Source organism: Mobula hypostoma, chromosome 8 (assembly GCF_963921235.1).
Source record: "Mobula hypostoma chromosome 8, sMobHyp1.1, whole genome shotgun sequence".
Lineage (NCBI taxonomy): Eukaryota > Metazoa > Chordata > Chondrichthyes > Myliobatiformes > Myliobatidae > Mobula > Mobula hypostoma.
The window spans coordinates 41,456,243-41,477,169 of NC_086104.1; the positions used below are offsets into that span (position 1 = coordinate 41,456,243).

Sequence of the window (20,927 nt, forward strand, 5' to 3'; positions counted from 1 at the left end):
CCCACTTTTTGTGGCGGATGGACTGAAGGTGCTCTGCCTCTGGCCTGATGGCATGAACACAGGAGCCGTCCCATCCATGTTTAGTTGCAGCATGACACAAAACTGTGGTCTTTTTCATGGAGCTTTTGCAGTGAATGCACCCAACATATACTCCTCAACGTGGGATGTGCCAGTTGGCAGCAATTACTTGTAGACATTTCCTTGTACTGGAAAGTCAACAGTTTTCAGAAAAACCTGAATGAGACTTTAAGTGAGTTGACCTTTCATCACAAATTGGTCTTGATACGTGCCCCTTGGAACAGCCATAGAGCACAAAGTTCTGTGTTACACAATTACTCAGGACAAACCTTGACAAAGACCACTGCACCCCTCTTCATACCTTTTTCTGTATGCACAGGTCCACAAAGAGACAGATAATCATCTCATCAGCTGCTTCAGGAGCAGCGTATGGTGGGACTGAGAATCTGGTTGTGCTGGAAGGATACGTTGAGGATGGCTCCTCTCACCACCATGCATGTAAAGCCTTAGAGCTGGTGTTTTGACACTTTGCTGGTCAGCTCAAGGAACTATCCCAGTTGATTCACTGTCTCCTTCATCTCTGGACAATTGTGCTGACCATACCTGATGGACTTGTGGTCAAAAGTGTTTCTCTGCAGGATCTTTTCTAAGAAGGAATAGCACATGCAGACTAAAACATTGCTGAGTTACAAGGGCAGATTCATGCTTTGTAACAACAGGGACAGGCAGACGTACAGCACAAAGTAATATTTGGTATTTATATGCTTGGATTAAACAACAATGAATCCACCTGATTTGATGAGGATGTTGTGTGTTATTAACCTCAGGGCATTTGAGAATTGTATCTTGCTGGGTCATTCCTTGTCCTTCTACCTTACAAGCAAACATTTAACAAGAATTTTTTTGCAAAAATATAACAAATCATTGAACCTTCCCAAGCATTCATCTGGCCAAGTTATACCAATGGTTTCCAATCTTTAAGTATTAATTAAAAGCTGTGAAACCCAACCTCTAGACACTCACATTAAAATGACAAAGGATATGGGAGTATTATAGAAATAAAATTCAGCAGAAGAGCCTTGTTATCTTCCAATAGTGTAGGCAGGATTAATATCAAGATTATATTTTTGTTATCAACAGTCATACTTTCACTGACCCTGTTTTTTTTCAGTATATCTCCTTAATTTACCAATGAAGGGACTTTATTTTAACGTATTGTGGTTTTATTAATTACAAATGTATATCTTGTTCCTATAGGTACATATATGTTCCTTTGGGAGGCTCTCGGCATGGCTTAATAAGAATGATGTTCTCCTCTGCATTGGCCTTCAGCTTTGTATGCTACTGGCACGGTGGCCACAGCTTCATGCTAAACTGGGCAACCATGAACTGGGTTGGAGTAATGATAGAAAATCTACTGAAGATGATCTGTTTTCTTTCACCTGCTCAAGAAATCATTGTAAGTGCTAACACTGTGTATTCACTACAGTAACTAGGGCACAAATTTAAATTGCATTTTAAAATGATTGTAATTTGTAATTTGAATTTAGAAATGCTTTTATCATTTTTACACTGTGGAATTGTAAGCATAGTTAATTATCTAATATACAAGATCTCAATTAACCAATCTTTCTCCATATCAATGCGATGTAAAACGTCTTTTATGAGATAAATTTGAGTTAATTGCAAAGTGATGAATATTGATCCTTGCTGTGCTTATTAAGTTAATATTTTCTTAGTAATCATCACCCACAGCAGCACTTGAAATCTTAATCTCAGATGTATACAGATATTGAAAATCTAATTTAGCCAAGGAGAGAAAATAATTTTATATTGTACTTAATGATAATTATTGCACTTGATGCTTCCAGTGTGCATGTTTTGGACCTTGAGTTCCAAAGTTTTCTGAAGACTCTGCTTGCATATACATGGTCATATTAATGTGGCTGTTAGTATGTGCAATGAATGTTCTGTGGAAATTTGTGCAGCTGGTAGATCACAAAACAGGTTGAGTACCTCTTGTCTGAACTTCTAAAATCAGAAATCAAATTCTTTTTGTTTGACACTGACATGACGTCAGAAATGGAAAATTCCACAAAACGCCAGGAAGTTTCCCAGGTGATGCACAGGTCTCTGCACGGCACAGACAGTTCAGAGAATGACCTCACATACATAATGACCATAAGTTAATGAAAAATAGAAAACACTATAAAAAGCAAAAAATGAAGATCTCAGTCGTGTATTATTAGTGTCAGAGTGAACATACGTCACTTAACAATATGCTGATCATGATAAGCTGAAAATCGAAGGTAAATGTGAATACTCAGCAGACAAACTTAAGAAAAAGCACAGCGTTAAATTTTTAAAGTGACTGCTGATCACAAAAAATCTATCACCAGAGCAAGTCTATGATGCTATTGTTTTTATATAATGGCATTCAATTTTTAAAGTGTCACTAATGAAAGTCGAACACGAGGACAAGTCTACAATGCTGATTGTATTTATACCTTACATAAAACCTTAAAAAAGTAATATACAAATACTGTAATCTTTTTAATCAATACATCCCATCATAGGTAGAGACTGAAAGCCTGCTATTGTTTGCTATTCAACCAGCTGGTTCAGGAATTCTCCTGATGCTGCTTTTGTAACCCTTCATACATTATATTTTCACTATATGACTGATATGTGATCATTTTTACTGTTAATTACATATGTGTGATAAACAAGCATAAGACAAGGGCTGCTTACCAGTAGTACATAAATTTGGAGTCAGAAGTTATGGTGATCCCAAACAATCTCATTTTACTGTATATTCCAAAATCTGAAAAATTCCAAAACATTTCCGGACCCAAGCATTTCAGATAAGGAGTACTCAATCTCCAATCAGTTCGCAGTCCTGCCTTTCTCGAGCTCTGATCCAGCCAATGGGAACTCTTTATCTGACCAAGCCCATTCAGTATACTGAAAGAACTGTGTTCAATTACTTATCAATGACTTAGTTACTCGATTTCTTCCCGTAGCAGAATGATTTGGCAGGTTTCCTGACTTCAAGGCATCTGCACATCTAAAGTGTGGATGTATGTCAGTCTGGGTTCAATTGCTCAACTACTTGGTTTTGTGGGGAATTGGAGCTGCCTTATAACACTGCAATTTAATACTTAGCACTTGCCTAGTGTTAAATAAATCTCCCCTCCATTGACTGCATCCATACTGCCTGTTGCCTCTGGAAAACAGTTCACAATCAAGGATACCTAAAGCTAAATTTAGTCATTCTCTTCCCCATTCTCCCAGAACAGGAACACTACAATCCAGAAATGTACAGTCTCCATTCCCCTTTGATGACAGTGGGATGTAGAGAGAGAGTGGATAGGTGGTACATCTATGGTATTGTGTAAGACAAGTAACAGCAACCCCTCCACGGCTTTGGTTCAGACCAAGGATCCCATTTTAGAAAGGGTGTATCCCTCGCAGCCAGTGGTATGCCTGACAACCACATACCCAGTAAGTACCATTAAAAGGATTCAGAGGATCACCAGTAGTATAGACATTGCATCTACTTTTACTTAAGTCTAGTCCCGTTCATGATAGTTACAGTAACATACTTCACCCCTATCTACAAAACAGCTTCAGAGCTGGGTGGGTGGGGGTGGGTTATGCAATCATTGCAAGTAGATCGATGCCATTCCTCAAAGCAGTCGCATTGGCAAGAGTCATCCCAATGAGCAGTGCTCCCTTGACAGTTCTAATTTAATTATCAAAATAAAACATGGAATCAAACTCACTATGACCCAGGGATATAAACACATCGGCAATCCTCCTTTCAAATGCAAAGGTCCTCCAGAGTATACCCATCAATCTGACTGGTGTGCACGTGACGCACCTTCATATCCAAGGCAAAGAAAAGTGTTGGGAGTTTGTGTCATGGGATACTTCCGCATTTGGTCAGAAAAAAGGTGTCCCTGGTCCGGTAGCACCATTGGCTTAACATGCGAGGCGTTTAACCACATCGACTCTCCTTGGATCTTAAAAGCTGTATATGTGGTCAGCAACACTTGGAAAGAACCTTTCCTGCAGGTCTCCAGGCAGTTCTTTTGTAGTCTTCAGCCAGCATGATCTCTTTGGTTTCAAGTACCTGTTGGTGGGAACCTTTATGATCTTGCGTTAATGCTATGCAATACTGCAGCATGCTTTTGCTCATAATATGGATGTCCATCTGTTTAATTAAAAAGGGAAGGGTGACTGGCAAGTGCATGGACGTCCCATAATTTTCTCATGCAGAGATTGGCCTGATACAGAGTTTGCAGTGCAGTGTCATGGGGGCCAGTGGAAGTGCCTTTGCTCAATTTAACTTTGTCTTGTTGTGCAATTTAACTAACCTGCATTTCAGAGCCCCGTTCTGTCTTTCAGCTGCCTCACAAGATGGAGGGTGGAAAGGGCATGTGAAATGATGTTTAGAGTGAACTGCTTTTATATAGCATCAGTTGTGTGTCTTGTATTCAAAAAGCAGTTATTTTTGCCACTGACCATTAGCGAGAAGTAAGCAGTAAGAGAATTCAGAACTGTTTTGTTCTCTGCGGTTTCAAGCACTCAGGCTTGGAGATGCCAGAAACACCGGGAGTGAAAATGAAATGATTTCACTAATTCAACAAATTAGGAACTATAAGGAATTTGAAGGTATCGCAGTCATCTTGAATATTACAATAAAAATGATTTGGAGAATACAATTGTCGATAGCATTGTATGAAGACAATCTATTATCTGCACTATGTACACTTGATGAATTCCTCTGTTGATAACTATTTGGAACTAATATACAGTTTTATAGTGCTGTAGTGCGATTGGTGGTCTAATTAGTTCTTTGTTTCTTTAAATATATAATTTGTTACTTAGCTTGCTCTTTTATATACCTTTTTAACTATTTCCATGAAACTTCGGCTAATTGGGGCAGCTGTTTAATTGGGCCAAAGTGTACCCTATGTGTCCCAGTTAATCAGAATCTACTGTAATTGAAAAGCAGGAAAAGGTTCATAGTTAATTCATCATGTTTTATCAGAGTTCTGAAGAGGTGTGAAATCTACGTAGTTTCCATAATTGTCTATTGTCATGTGCTACTCCTAAGGCATAATAAGATTCAGTGTAAATGTTTACACGGGATCACCTGCAAGGAGGCAGACTTTTATTCAGGTAAGAAGGTACAGGTCCTTGAGCAAACAGGAAGGAATGTTAACACACAAAACACAGGAGGAACTCAGCAGGTCAGGCAGCATCTATGGAAGTGAATAAACAGTCGATGTTTCGGGCCAATATCCTTTTTCAAGTCTGGAAAGGAATGGGGAAGATGCCAGAATAGAATGGTGGGGGGTGGAAAAGAGGATAGCTAGGTGATAGGTGAAGCCAGGTGGGTGGGAAAAATAAAAGGCTGGAGAAGACGGAATCTGATAGGAGTGGGATGGCTGGCTGGGCCAGAACTAGCGGGGTGAGAGGTCCCTGACTGCAAGGGAGTTGGAAATATCTTACCCAGATTCAGCCTAGCAGTTTGGAAAGGGTTAGTTTGTAGCCTATGGCTGCAAAAGGGAGGGGTGGGTTCAGATTGAAGGAGGAGGGCGGGAGACTGTGGAATACTCCAGAGGTAAGGGTAGCCAAAAAAGGGGTGCATCAAGTGAAAGACCTGAAGTAATGGGGGACAACAAATTGAGGAAAATGGGTGAATTGGAGGAATTTATAGTTCTGTATAAAGTTAAAGGTCAGAAGGAAGGGGAAGGAGGATTTGGAGCCCTTAATCCTTTGAAAGTGGCAGCAGCATTAGAGAACCAAATAGGTAAAGGATTCGAGGCCAAGATTTTGTCTAATGGATTGCTGAAAATTTGTTGCAAAGATATTGACCAATATAACAGTGCTAAAATGGTGGGAAAATTGGTTGTGAAAGTGGAGTGTATTACTCTGAAATAAAGGAAGGGAGTTAGTGGGGTAGTGCATGGTACTTGGTCTGGCATGACTGAAAAGGAAATTTTGGACAATATTAAAGGTAGTCAAGTGATTGAAGCCAAATGATTAAAATCAAAAGAAAGTGGTGATTGGGATTTTCCTGTTCTACTGGTTTTTGCAGGTGACATTCTTCCAACTAGAGTCTATCTTGGGTGCTTGTCTTATCAAGTTAGAGAATATACTGTATTAGACCTCCCTTGTGCTGTTATAATTGCCAGAGATTTGGACACGTTGCTGGTTCATGTCGAGGTAAAAGAAGATGTATGAAATGTGGAGAGGATCATGATATTAAAGCATGTAAGGCAGCGGTGCCTAAATGCAGTAACTGTGGAGGGGACCATATAGCGGCGTTCAGAGGATGTGAGTATTTCAGTAAGGCAAAGCAGATTCAGGATGTTAGTATCCAACAAAAAGTATCTTATGCTGAGGCAGTAAAGAAAGTTGATAGAGAGCAAAGGATAAGTTAAGAAAAGATTGGAATGATGGGGAGTCAGTACATTCTGAATTCTGCAACTATGGTTCCTTCAGGCATGTTGTTGATGACTAAAGACTCTTCTTTGCCGTTTGTTGTTGATCTACTGGTCGGGGCTAAAACTACAACCAAGAGGTCGGATATGATAAAAGTAATTGTTGGAGCCGCAGAGAGATTCCTTGATATGAAACAGATTTTGCCGGAAAAATTACGTGAGTATGTGATAGACAAACATTCACTGGATACTTACCAGTTGTCAGGGTCAGAGAATACGGAGGAGCTTTATGTGGATGAAGAGGCCAATAATTAGTATTTGGATGTTTTTAATATTACAATGAAATGCAAGAAGTTTAACTGCAAATGGTCAAGAATTAAAAGATTTCTTGGAACTTTTAAAGACAAGCCTGATTTGATCTGTATACAGGAGGCATGGTTAAAGCCTCATTTAGATTTTGTGATCTCTAGATATGATGATTTGAGAGCTGACAGAACGGGTAAATCTGGTGGAGGGTGTGCAACTGTCATAAAAACAGGACTCCAGTTTAGAAGACTTGATTTTAAATCTAACCTTGAAATTGTGGCTGTGGAGGTTTGGAGCTCTCATGGTCAAACAACTGTGATTAACTTTTATAATCCAGGTAATATGTTATCAGATTTGGATGAAATTATGAATAAGGTAAGATCCCCAGTAATCTGGGTTGGAGATTTCAATGCCCATAATCCTATATGGGGTAGTGAAAGTAAAGGTAGTAATGGAGCGGTGATAGAGGAGTTTCTAGATAAATACAACATGGTTCTGCTAAATGACAGAAGGCCTACAAGATTTAATATTGTAAGGAATACTTGTAGTCACTTAGACTTATCTATCACTTTCTCAAACTTAGCTAGGGTTGGGGAATGGGATGTTATGGACAGATACACACTAGGAAGTGATCACTATCCTATATTATGTAGATTTGGTAGAAATTTGATAGTAGAAGTTGTGGAGAGGTCTGCTAGGTATAATTTTTCTTTGGCCCATTGGGATGAGTACCAGGAGAAAGCTGTGGATATAATAGAAGAGATTAATAGCGAGAGCTCCATAAATGATTGGAATGAATCCCTCTGTTCTATAATTCATAAAGTTGCTCAGTTGACTATTCCGCTACAGAATGTTCCTAAGGCTCGAGCATTAGTTCCGTGGTGGAATAAAAATTGTGATATAGTGGTAAGAAACAGAAATAGAGCTTACAGGAAATTAAGAAAGTACCCAGTGTTAGATAATGTTATGGAGTATAAAAAGGAGAGAGCAGTAGCAAGGAGAGTAATTAAAAATGCAAGGAGGGATAGTTGGAGAAGATTTTGTGGAACCCTGGGCCCTGAGACACCTATAAAGCAGCAATGGATGATCATTCACAGAATGACAGGGATATATAGGAAATCACCTATCCCAGCTTTGCTGGAAGGAGATACTGAAACTGTAACCAATAAGGAAAAGGCTGATATGTTTGTAGAGGTGTTCCAAGCGTTACACAGTTCTGGAGAATTAGGTGATTTGAGAAAGGAAATTATGATAAAGTTGCAAATTGGACAGGAGTTTGGATGATAATAGCTCCATTAATTTGTTTTTCTCCCTTCAGGAATTGCAGGAAGCTGTCAAATCAGGTTCAAACGCTTCTGGTAGGGATGGACTGTGTTATGAATTGCTTAAGCATTTAGATGACTTTGTATTAATAGAAATACTAGCATTGTTTAATTCAGTGTGGAAGGAAGGAAAATTACCAGTAGAATGGAAGCATGCGGTGGTAGTTCCAGTTTTAAAAGCCAGGTAAGGACGTGTCTAGTCCTAGTTCTTATCGGCCTATAGCTTTAACATCAGTGCTTTGTAAAATTATGGAATGAATGGTCACCAAAAAATTGTTTATTTTTTGGAAAATAAGGGACATTTTGCTGCTTATCAAAGTGGTTTTAGAACTGGAAGATCAACAATGAAATCTGTTGCCCTTTTAGATCATGATATTAAAAAAGTGTTTCAAAATAGAGATGTAATGGTAAATGTATTTCTAGATATAGAAAGAGCATATGACTCACTATGGAAGATCGGCTTATGAATTAAACTCTATGATGCGGGAATTAGAGGTAGAATGTTTAATTGGATCAAAGATTTCCTTAAAGAAAGGACAATTCAAGTAAGAATAGGTGGAACAAGCTCCAGGTCAGTTAAAATAGGTAATGGTACCCCTCAAGGAAGTGTCATTAGTCCAGTTCTTTTTAATGTCATGATAAACGATATCTTTGATCAGGTAGGGACAGGATTTGGCAAATCGTTGTTTGCAGATGATGGTGCAATCTGGAAAAGAGGAAGAAACATCAAGTATTTATTAAGGCAGGTGCAGAAGTCTTTAAGATCAGTTGAAAACTGGGCTAATAAATGGGGTTTCAGAATTACTGCTTCTAAGTCCAAGGGTCTCAGCCCGAAACGTCGACTATACCTCTTCCTAGAGATGCTGCCTGGTCTGCGTTCACCAGCAACTTTTATGTTTTCTGATTGTGAATTGTGTCTATATGATTCTCCACTAGAAAAAGTCAAGGTATTCAAGTTTTTAGGTGTCTGGTTTGATGAAAAACTTACTTGGGGGGTTCATATAGATAAAACAATTGGGAAGTGTGAGAAAGTTTTAAATGTTATGAGAAGTATTGCTGGATGCGACTGGGGAGCAGGGTGCGAAACTATGTACTTAATACTGTATATCTAGCTATGATTAGATCAATTATTGATTGTGGTTGTATTGCTTATGGTTCTGCTGCTACGGCAGTGCTTGGAAAACTAAACACTGTGCAGTCCAAAGCACTTAGACTCTGTTGTGGAGCTTTTAGAACAACATCAGTCCTGGCATTATGTGTGGAGATGGGAGAAGTGCGTCTATATTTAAGACGAATTCAGTTGGGCCTGCAGTATTGGGCAAAATTAAATGGATTCAATTACAGCTGTCTGCCAAAGTGTCTTTTGCAGGGGAAGTCAGAGCGGCAAAGTAAAATTAAAAGATATCCATTTTTAGATTTGGTTAATAACTGGGCTGTGAAATTGAAACTGACTGAGGAAGACATAGTTGACCAAAATTGCTTGCCACCTGTTCCTTTTTGGCTCATGCCAGAACTGGAAGTAGACCTATTCCTCCTTTTTCAGCTTCAAGGAAGCAGAGCAATTTCATCAGCGTTGATCATAAATGAATATTTAAATAAATGGGGATCTTATCTGAAGAATTTTACTCATGGCTCAATGGACCCAGAGAGCAGTAGGACAGGATTTGGAATGTATGTGTCTCAACTTGGAGTTAAGATTGGTCACCGGGTTTCAGATGGTGTTTCTGTCTTTGCAACGGAATTATTAGCAATCCTCTGGGCCTTATGGTGGCTCGACCATGTAGGGTTATCATCTGTTCGGATTCTGCTGCTGCCTTAGAGGCTATAAAATGGAATAAATCAAAAGTTATTGAGATTCTCTTAGTGTTGTTAATAGTAGGGAAGATGGGTTGTGTAGTCAGATTTTCATGGATACCTGGGCATGCTGGGGTGGAGGGAAATGAAATTGTGGATGGCATTGCAAAGTCTTCCTTACAGAGCAGGCAAGTAGAAATTAGAGTTCCCCAAGGCAGAGCAGAATTGAAAAGTAGGATTAAAAAAGGTGTAGAGAAGAAGTGGCAAGAGGATTAGAAAAATGAATTAAGGGCAGGCATTATCTTTCTAGTCACCCACTAGTTAAAAAGGTCTCAGACTGTTACCTTTTAAATTGTAGAGATATGGTGAAATTAACAAGACTTAGGTTGGGGCATTGTGGGATAAACTATTATTTAAGCATAATAGGAAAACATCCTACTGGATTATGTGACTGTGGTAGTCCAGTGGTAGTCCACAGGCAGTCCAGCATGTTCTTCTGAGCTGTAATCAATATAAAACTGAAAGAAGCATGTTGTTTAAGAGGCTGCCTGGCTTAAATGTATTTTGGTTTTCTATTAAATCTTTGTTTGGCCATCAAGAGAACCAACATCTGATTGAAGAGTTTATTATTCAGTTTATACGTGAGAGTAGGTTATATTCGAGAATTTGAGTCCCTTGAAGTTCTATACTTAATTATACATCCTGCGGAGGGCAGTAATACGCTTAGATGTGTCTAAACTGGAAGGAGGAGGAGGATGAAGAAGGAGAAGGAGAAGAAAGAGAAGAAGAATTATCATCATACTAAATGCAGGAGTAACTCAGCAGCCCAGACAGCATCTACAGTCCTACCGAAGGGTTTCAGCCCGAAACGTCGAATGTACTTTTTTCCATAGATGCTGGCTGGCCTGCTGAGTTCCTCCAGCATTTTGTGTGTGTTGCTTTTTCATGTCAAACTGAAAACAGATCTTTACAAAATGAACTAATTTAATTACAAATATAAAACACAAAATAATTGACTACATAAATACAAACGTATTAACCCCCTTTAATATGACACACCGAATCATCACTGGTGCAGCCAATTGGTTTTGGAAGTCACATAATTAGTTAAATGGGGAACACCTGTGTGCAGTGAAGGTGCTTCAGTTGATTGCATAGGCGACCTTAAGCATCTCGGGGTACATTTCAAGAGTTAATGTGGGGCCCTACCCCCACTTCCCAAAAAAAAGAAAGAAAGAAAAACGAATATTCAAGTTGGTTTGCATCAATAATGGTATAATTTCGGACTTGTACGTTGATGCATTACATGCACTTTCAGCATAATGGACGGAAAGCTCAACATAATCCAAACAATTCTCTGAATTAAAAACTGAAACAATGACATTTTTTTGCTTTGGAGTGAGAAGCCTTGCCCTTTTCAGCAACTAGCCTGCATTGAATGGCACTATGTGTTAGGTATCAGCTCACATAAGAACAGCTTAAACAATTTCCCTCAAATTAAATTAATAACAAAAGCAACATCATATTTAATGAAGATTCACACTTTATTCAGTGAACAGTGTCTGAAAGCTAACTACTGGCAGTTTACAACAGTGTGTGGCACGCTCTTTCAGCACCACGGACAGCTCATGTAAGGCCTGGAGAGTGAACAGGAGGAGAGTGAGAGAGAGAACGCAAGCGGGAGAGAGAAATTACGACTTGTGGAAACGCCGCCTAATCGCCTATACACATTTTGAGTGAAATACGTGGTTTATTTTATTTTAATTATAAACCTTATTTCTGCTGAAAATGTGTTAAAAGACTTACCACTAGAACTTCACCACCCTCCTGTGCTTGAGTGCTGAGAATGCTTTAATGAGCTCATCTTTGTCCAGCGATCTTGTTATTTCATGTTCAATTGATATCTGAGCAAGAGCTGACAAACGCTCCTGGAGCATGGTTGTCCTCAGATGCGTTTTGATGAGCTTTAGCCTTGAAAAACTTCTTTCTCCACTCGCTACAGTCACAGGCACTGTCAGCATGAGTCTTAGAGCAATGGTGAGGTTAGGATACAGTTCAACCAGATTGTTGTTGTAAATGTAGCTCAGAATCTGCAGGCCAGTGGTTTCTTTTGCAGGTACGGCACTGACAGCAGCCGACACCTTGCGCAGAAGCTCCTCAGCATCTACATCACCAAGTGTCCTCTCCATGTTTATGCAGCTGTCTTTCAGTGTGCGACTTTGGGTGGCTTTTTTCATTTCCTGTCTTCCATAAATGAAGCCAAGCAGACTGTAAAATGACTCCATCAGCTTGAAGCGCTCACTAATGCGTGTGATGGCAGAGTCCACTAGTGGAAGGAAAACTTCTGTCTGGTACTGTACCTCGGGTGCCACTGTCGGGGAAGGATCTGCACTTTGGGACTCATACTGGAACTGGCATTTTGGTTTTCTGATTCGTGCAGTAGGAAAGACCATTGGCATCCCTATCTCTTCAGCTATGTCTCTGGCATCTGTTTGGGCGGATGAACAAACTCAACAAATCAACCAACAAAATCAACAAACTCATTCGTAAGGCCAGTGATGTTGTGGGGATGGAACTGGACTCTCTCACGGTGGTGTCTGAAAAGAGGATGCTGTTTAAGTTGCATGCCATCTTGGACAATGTCTCCCATCCACTATATAATGTACTGGGTGGGCACAGGAGTACATTCAGCCAGAGACTCATTCCACCGAGATGCAACACTGAGCGTCATAGGAAGTCATTCCTGCCTGTGGCCATCAAACTTTACAACTCCTCCCTTGGAGGGTCAGATATCCTGAGCCAATAGGCTGGTCCTGGACTTATTTCCTGGCATAATTTACATATTACTATTTAATTATTTATAGTTTTATTACTATTTAATTATTGTGCAACTGTAATGAAAACCAATTTCCCCCGGGATCAATAAAGTATGACTATGAAAGGCCTTTCTCCCTGTATTCCTTGGGAAATTTCAGAACATATTCCACCTCGCGCTGTAGCACATCGATTCCCACTTGTGGGCTCCGGAGCAGCTTGCTGGCACGATTCACCTCATGTAAAACGCTGTACCAGATGATAACAGTCAGCAGGAATTTCCATGACATGATCTCCTGTTCTAGGCCTCTGGCTGCAGATGTGGTTTCACTGTCACCTTTCTGTGTGGCATGTTCAATCAGTGACAGGAGTGCATTGCCAACATCGGGAAGCTGGTAGCACAGGACTTTCATAATTTCTATGTGGTACGTTCTCCTTGAAAAGCTCCCATCTTTGTGTCGATGAGCTGAATAGTGCGTATAGACATTGCAGCACTCCAAAGAAGCCCACAGACTCCACTGTTGATTTTGCAGCATCGACAATGACTAGGTTTAGGCTGAGGCTGGCGCATGGCATGAACAGTGCTTTTTTGTTAATATTTAGCATCCTCTTCTGCACCCTGCTATTTTTCCCCTGCATATTGCTCCTGTTATCATATGCCTGCCCCCTGCATTTTGAGATATCTAATCCTAACTTCTCCATATGCGTTAAGAAAACGTCGGTGAGGCCTGCACCTGTTGTGTCGAGCACTGGTAGGAAACCGACAAAATGCTCACTAACAGCAGCTCGGACGTTTACTTGGCATGTGACAATGCGCAGTGTCACAGAGAGCTGCTCTGTGTGTGCAGCGTCAGTGGTGCAGTCCATTATGACCGAGTAGTAACATGATTGTTTTACTCTCTCTGTTATTGCTTCCAGTGTCTTGTCTCCAATAAGTGTGATTAACTCATTTTGTATGGTTTTCCCCACGGAGTGGTCAGCAATCTTTTTTTCTCTCCTCATGTGACATGTTTGCTCATCACTGGGTCGAACTCGGCAAGCAGCTCCACCAGACCTAGAAAGTTCCCACTATTTGGTTCATGTGAGGTGGAATTGTGGCCACGGAAAGCAAGGTTTCCTTCTGCAAAGTGACAGACTATGGCATTGAACCTCTTCATGACAACATTCCAGTGTTTTTTTTTCAAGCATTCTTGGTACGTGCTGTCAATGGCACTGTGCGTTCTTAAGCGCGTTTCCAGCTATCCATGTTGGCACGGTGCGCATTTGACTTCTCATGATCCTGTAGTGTGAGAGTGAATCGTTCCCACACTCTGAAACCTCCGCAAGTGAGACTGTGATTTCGCTTGCCAAATAGGGTACAGCAGAAACGGAAGATTGAATCAGATGATTCTGAGTACACTAACAATGACCTATGAATGGTTTCTCCATTTTTCATCTTCATAAGATATCTGTCCTTGGTAAACAACGGTGTGATTAGCTCTGTGGAAAGTTAATGTCCTCTAACTGAACGGGACCTCTCCTAACAATATCGATCCGTTGGCCAACGCATATTACCAGTGACCAACGTGCTGGATCAGTCTCTGTGAATGTTCGTGGGGCTTTCTCTCTGTCTGGTGTGCTGGTGGCGGCATCTCCCTCACCTGTTTCAGTTGTAGGACTGTCATCATGCTGTGGTGCTTGTTCATCAATCAAAGTTTGGTCATCATTATCACCATCTGTTTGAGTAGAATTGTTCTTCTCATTTTCATTGCTCTGATTATCAACACCTCCTGTACCGCTTACACTGTCACTTGGCACTGCAGCCCCATGCTGTGACGATGATGCAGCAGTAACTGTAGTCGGCGGGCCTTTAACAGATGCTGGACCAAAGAAAGATGTAACTTTTGGGAGACTATTTATACGTTTTGTTTTGTTTTACTCTCATTGAAAAGTAGTCTTCTTTGCTAGGAGCAATGTTTACAAGTGAAGTAAATATTTTAATGTATTTTCTGAGAGGTCAGTCAGCGAGTGCCCACTGGTGGTTCGGCTGGCAATAGCAGGAGAATATTGTGGCATCTGGGAGCTGCGCATTAAATTTTTGCATGTCAGTCGGGGGCCCCTTGGAGGGCGGGGCCTGTTTCAGTTGTAACAGGTGAAACATAGCTAAGGCCGCCTATGGTTAATTGCAGTAAAAATACACCTGTATCTGGAAGGTCCAACTGCTGGTGAATCAGTATCCTGGCAAAAAATACACCATGAAGACAACAGAACACTCCAAGCAACTCTGCAAAAAGGTTATTGAAAAGCAAAAGTCAGGAGATGGATACAAGAAAATTTCCAAGTCTCTGAATATCCCTTAGAGTACCGTTAAGTCAATCATCAAGAAATGGAAAGAAAATGGTATAGTTGTAAACCTGCCTGGGGCAGGCCGTCCTCAAAAACTGAGTGACTATACAAGAAAGGTACTAGTGAGGGAGGCCACCGAGAGACCTATGACAACTCGGGAGGAGTTACAAGCTTCAGTGACTGAGATGAGAGAACTGTGCATACAACAACTGTTGCCCGGATGCTTTATGGGAGAGAGGCTACTGTTAAAAAGAACTCACATGAAATCTCAGCTAGGGTTTGCCAGAAGGCACCTGGGGGAGACTGAAGCCAGCAGGAAGAAGGTTCTATGGTCTGGTGAACCCAAGATTGAACTTTCTGGCCATCAGACTAAACGCAATGTTTGGCGTAAGCCAAACACCGCACAAAGTCAAAAATACACCATCACTATCAGGAAGCATGATGGCTGCATCATGGCTGTGGAGTTCTTTACTGCAGCAGGCCCTGGAAGGCTTGTGAAGGTTGAGGGTAAAATGAATGCAGCAAAATCCAGGGAAATCCTGATGCAGTCTGCCAGAGAACTGCGACTTGGGCGAAGATTTTCTTTAGGTATGTGAAAAGGAAAAAAATAGTTAAGACCAAAATTGGGCCCTTGAAGACAGAAACGGGTGAATTTATTATGGGGAACAAAGAAATGGCAGACGAGTTGAACAGGTTCTTTGGATCTGTCTTCACTAGGGAAGACACAAACAATCTCCCAGATATAATAGTGGCCAAAGGACCTAGGGTAATGGATGAACTGAAGGAAATTTATATTAGGCAGGAAATGATGTTGGATAGACTGTTGGGTCTGAAGGCTGATAAGTCCCCGGGAGCTGATGGTTTGCATCCCAGGGTACTTACGGAGGTGGCTTTAGAAATCGTAGACGCATTGGTAATCATTTTCCAATGTTCTATAGATTCAGGATCAGTTCCTGTGGATTGGAGGGTGGCTAATGTTGTCGCTCTCTTCAAGAAGGGAGGACGAGAGAAACCAGGGAACTATAGACCGGTTAGCCTGAGGTCAGTGGTGGGAAAGACGCTGGAGTCAATTATAAAAGATGAAATTACGACACATATGGATAGCAGAAACAGGATCGGTCCGAGTCAGCATGGATTTACGAAGGGGAAATCGTGCTTGACTAATCTTGTGGAATTTTTTGAGGATGTAACTATGAAAATGGACAAGGGAGAGCCAGTGGATGTAGTGTACCTGGACTTTCAGAAAGCCTTTTATAAAGTCCCACATAGGAGATTAGTGGGCAAAATTAGGACACATGGTATTGGGGGCAGAGTACTGACATGGATTGAAAATTGGCTGGCTGACAGAAAACAAAGAGTAGTGATTAATGGGTCCCTTTCGGAATGGCGGGCGGTGACCAGTGGGGTATCGCAGGGTTCAGTGCTGGGATCGCAGCTGTTTAGAATATATATTAATGATTTAGATGAGGGAATTAAAAGTAACATTAGCAAATTTGCTGATGACACAAAGCTGGGTGGCAGTGTGAAATGTGAGGAGGATGTTATGAGAATGCAGGGTGACTTGGACAGGCTGTGTGAGTGGGCGGATGCATGGCAGATGCAGTTTAATGTGGATAAATGTGAGGTTATCCACTTTGGTGGTAAGAACGGGAAGGCAGATTATTATCTAAATGGAGTCGAGTTAGGAATGGGGAAGCGCAACAAGATCTAGGTGTTCTTGTACATCAGTCACTGAAAGCAAACATGCAAGTACAGCAGGCTGTGAAAAAAGCTAATGGCGTGCTGGCCTTCATAACAAAGGGAATTGAATATAGGAGCAAAGAAGTCCTTCTGCAGCTGTACAGGGCCCTGGTGTAGTGTGTGCAGTTTTGGTCTCCAAATTTGAGGAAGGACATTCTTGCCATTGAGGGAGTGCAGCGTAGGTTCACAAGGTTAATTCCCGGGATGGCGGGACTGCCATATGTTGAAGATTGGAGCCGCTGGGCTTGTATACTCTGGAATTCAGAAGGCTGAGAGGGGATCTTATTGAAACATATAAGATTATAAGATATAAGATTAGACATGCTGGAGGCAGGAAGCATGTTCCCGCTGATGGGTGAGTCCAGAATCAGAGGTCACAGTTTAAGAATAAGGGGTAGGCCATTTAGAATGGAGTTGAGGAAAAACTTTTTCACCCAGAGAGTGGTGGATATATGGAATGCTCTGCCCCACAAGGCAGTGGAGGCCAAGACTCTGGATGCTTTCAAGAAAGAGATGGATAGAGCTCTTAAAGATAGCGGAATCAAAGGTTATGGGGATAAGGCAGGAACTGGATACTGATAGTGGATGATCAGCCATGATCACAGTGAATGGCGGTGCTGGCTCGATGGGCCGAATGGCCTACTCCTGCACCTATTGTCTATTTGTTTTCCAGCAAGACAATGACCCCAAATGTAAAGCTAAAGTTTACATTAATGGCTTAAAAACAACAAAGTTAATGTCCTGGAGTGACCGTCAGAGTCCAGACCTCAATCCAATTGAGAATTTGTGGCTGGACTTAAAATGGGCTGTTCATTCACAATCCCCATGCAATGTGATGGAGCTTAAGCAGTATTGTAAAGAAAAATGTGGGGAAAACATGCAGTGTTCAGATGTTCAAAGCTGATAGAGAACTATCCACACAGACACAAGGTGTATCCAGTAAATACTGACTTGAAGGGGGTGAGTAATTATACAATGAATTATTTTGTGTTTAATAATTGTAATAAATTTAAATCAATTTGTTTTCACTTTGACACGAAACAGTCTTTTCTGTTAATCAGTGTCAAAAAGCCAAATTAAATCCACTGTGATTCACTGTTGTAAAACAATAAAATATGAAAATTTCTTGGGGGGGGGGTGAATACTTTTTTAAGGCACTGTACATTGGTGGCATTTTACAATGGGCAGAATTAAAATTGTACAAATTCTTCAGATTATTATTTAAAGCAATTGTGGTCTGTGGTCCTGGTGGAGGTGGAAACTATTATCAAGCTCAGCATGATGGAGCTTGAGATGTTGCTGCAAACTTGGACTGACTCGAGTCTTTCCGTCAAGATGTCCAAGATCCAGTAACAGAGAGGGGTGTTGAGTCCCAACGAGGACAGAGTATCCTCCAGCCTCTGAGGGATGATTGTGTTAAACGTGGAGTTGAAGTCAGTGAACACCATCCTGGTGCTTGAGTCATTGTTTTCTAGCTGGGACAGAATAGAGAGCCGGGCCAAAGGCATCATCAGTGGACCAGTTTGAGTGGTAGGCAAACTGGAAAGGATCCAATCTAGCTGGAAGATTAGATTTTATACAATGCATTACCAGCTGCTCAAAGCACTTCATGATAACCCAGTGGCACTTTTTTTTTAATACGACAATCTACTGTGCAAGGAAAACGTTTTCTTGGAACTCCTGCTGCATCAGTTCAAGGTACATTTAAATAAAATTTCACTCATGCCCTCTGCATACCTCCACCTCCCATCTTACATTGGGCTACTGGGAACTGTCACGTTTGGTAGGGTGCTGGTTGACACTGGCCTCATCAAGTGATCGAGGGAGGCATCACTTGGCGTGGGCCTTGTTGGGAAAGCAGGGGTATAACAGATTATAGTCATATTGTTCATTCTCAGACTCTGGTGTCAGTGTTTCTTTTCAAACACTTCTTCCTCCCCTCTTTCTCCCACCCTGCCCCCCCCAACTTTCTTACTCTGTCTCCTCATCTTTTTTTCGCAGTGCTGATGAAGGATCTCAGCCTGAAACATTGACTCTACTCTTTTTCATAGATGCTGCCTGCATTGTTGAGTTCCTTCAGCATTTTGTGTGTGTTGCTTGGATTCCTAGCATCTGCAGATTTTGTGCCTTTTCCTTCTTTGACTTTGATTCATATTCACATTCAGGGTGCACACAGACAGATACATTTTGTAATTACTTTTTTTTAAACCAGATACTTCCTGCTGGACCCAAACCAGACCAGAGCGACTTTATCATTCGCGCAGGACCCAACTTCTTTCTGTGCTTCCTGCAGGACCCGACCCGGACTAGGGCACGCCCTTTTTTAATGTGCTCGAGTGATACTCTATCCGGACTGTGGCATTCCCCATTTAACGTGGCAACTTTCCTATGTCGGCAACTGAGGTATTGGCATAACTTGACTACGCCACACAGGAAGAAATTTGGATTCCAGCAACAGACTCAGTCTCTTGCTCAAATATGAGCAGCCCAGGATTTAGGCCTGATCAGCAATCAGGGCTGAATTCCTTTGTCCCAGATAATGAAGCTAAGGACTAATCGTCTTAGTGGAATCTTTGAGTAACTGTCGTCACTGATCATAAAATAAAGCACACACACTCTTAGGACTCAAACATACTTTATCTTACTTGTGCACAAGGAGAACAGCATGTGTCCTGTCACCACACTGTTCTGAATTCTAAACAGATAAATGTCATTCTTACACAGGATTGACTAGCAGTTATGGATAGAGATGTTAAAATCAATAGAAACTAAATGACACTTTGAGTCAATAAAGCAATTGTCCCGTAGTAGCTGGGTGTGTTTTGCATCCTTCCATTATTCCTATCTCATCTGTACTGAGCAGGGTGTCTCCAGCAACTTCACTTCCAAGGTCTCTCTTGTCTGGGTTTGACTATATACTGTCACTATATCCTCACCTGGACATTGTCCATAATCCTTGCTTTACTCCAACTCCCACAGCCTGAATCAGGCTCAGGACAGCTTCTATTCCAGTGTTATCAGATCATTCAGCAGACCCTCCTGTAAACTAAAAGATGAACTTTTGAACTTGGAATCTACCTCCTCATGACCAAATAGTACATTGAAGATGAGTTATATGACTTGCGGCCTAAGCAGCTGGCAGTAAGGTAGCTGCAGAAATTTCAGGAATTCTGATAAGGGTTTGTAAGTTGGGGAGAGCATTGTTAGGAACAAAACAACAGCTGAACGACACTGTTGGGGCTCATCACAAACAACAGCCAGACAGCCTATAGAGAGGAGGTGGTAGAGCTTTGAGGTTTGGTGCTAGGTAAATAACCTGTTCCTCAATGTCAACAAGGCACAGAAGATAGTTGACTTCAGGAGAACTCACACCCCTCTACACTGGCGGCACAGTAGTGAAAAAACAGAAGTGTGATGCATTTCAAATTCCTGGGAGTGCACTTCTCGCACAACCTCTCATGTCCCAGAACACATCCTGCACAATCAAGAAAGCTCACCAACACCTCTACTTTCTGAGAAGGCTGAAGAGAGCTGGACTGTGCACAATACGACCTTCTACAAATGCACAGCAGAGAGCATCCTAACATGCTGCATCACTACACGGTACGGAAGCTGCATGGTTGTGGATAGGAAGGCTCTACAACTAGTCAAAATTGCCCAGCGCATCAGCGACACCAGCATACCTGCCTGCCATCGGGGACATATATACAGAAAGGTGCTGGAAAATAGGCCGGCAATATCATGAAGCATCACACCCACCCTGCTCAATTGACTGTGTGTTCCCCTTCTGTCAGGGAGGAGGTTGCATAGCATCCATGCCAGGACCATCAGACACATAAAGTTACTTTCCTCAAGCAGAAAGGGTCAAAGCCTCCACTCACTAACCCACCCCACCACCATTACCTTATCATTTCCAGTCACAGTCATCTTATGTATTGACACTCTTGTACCTAACATCACTATATGTACATGAGATATGTATTTATATTTATTATTGTCTTCTTTATCTTATTATGGGTTTTTTGTGCTGCATCAGATCCGAAGTAGCAATTATTTAGTTTTCCTTCATACTTGTGTGTACTGGAAATGACATTAAACAATCTTGAATCTTGAACCTTCGATATTTTGGATTAGCTTTGTTAGTCTCTTTCTT

At 41.3% G+C, this 20,927-nt stretch overlaps 1 protein-coding gene across 1 annotated transcript in view; it reads left to right on the forward strand.

Moving 5' to 3' along the window:
* The window catches only part of hhat (hedgehog acyltransferase), a 245,303-nt gene that overhangs the window by 102,727 nt on the left and 121,649 nt on the right, over positions 1-20,927 (forward strand). Inside the window, exon 9 of the mRNA XM_063055718.1 lies at positions 1,276-1,477. Within this exon, the coding sequence (XP_062911788.1) occupies positions 1,276-1,477 (202 nt within the window). The remainder of the gene's footprint in view (positions 1-1,275; positions 1,478-20,927) is intronic.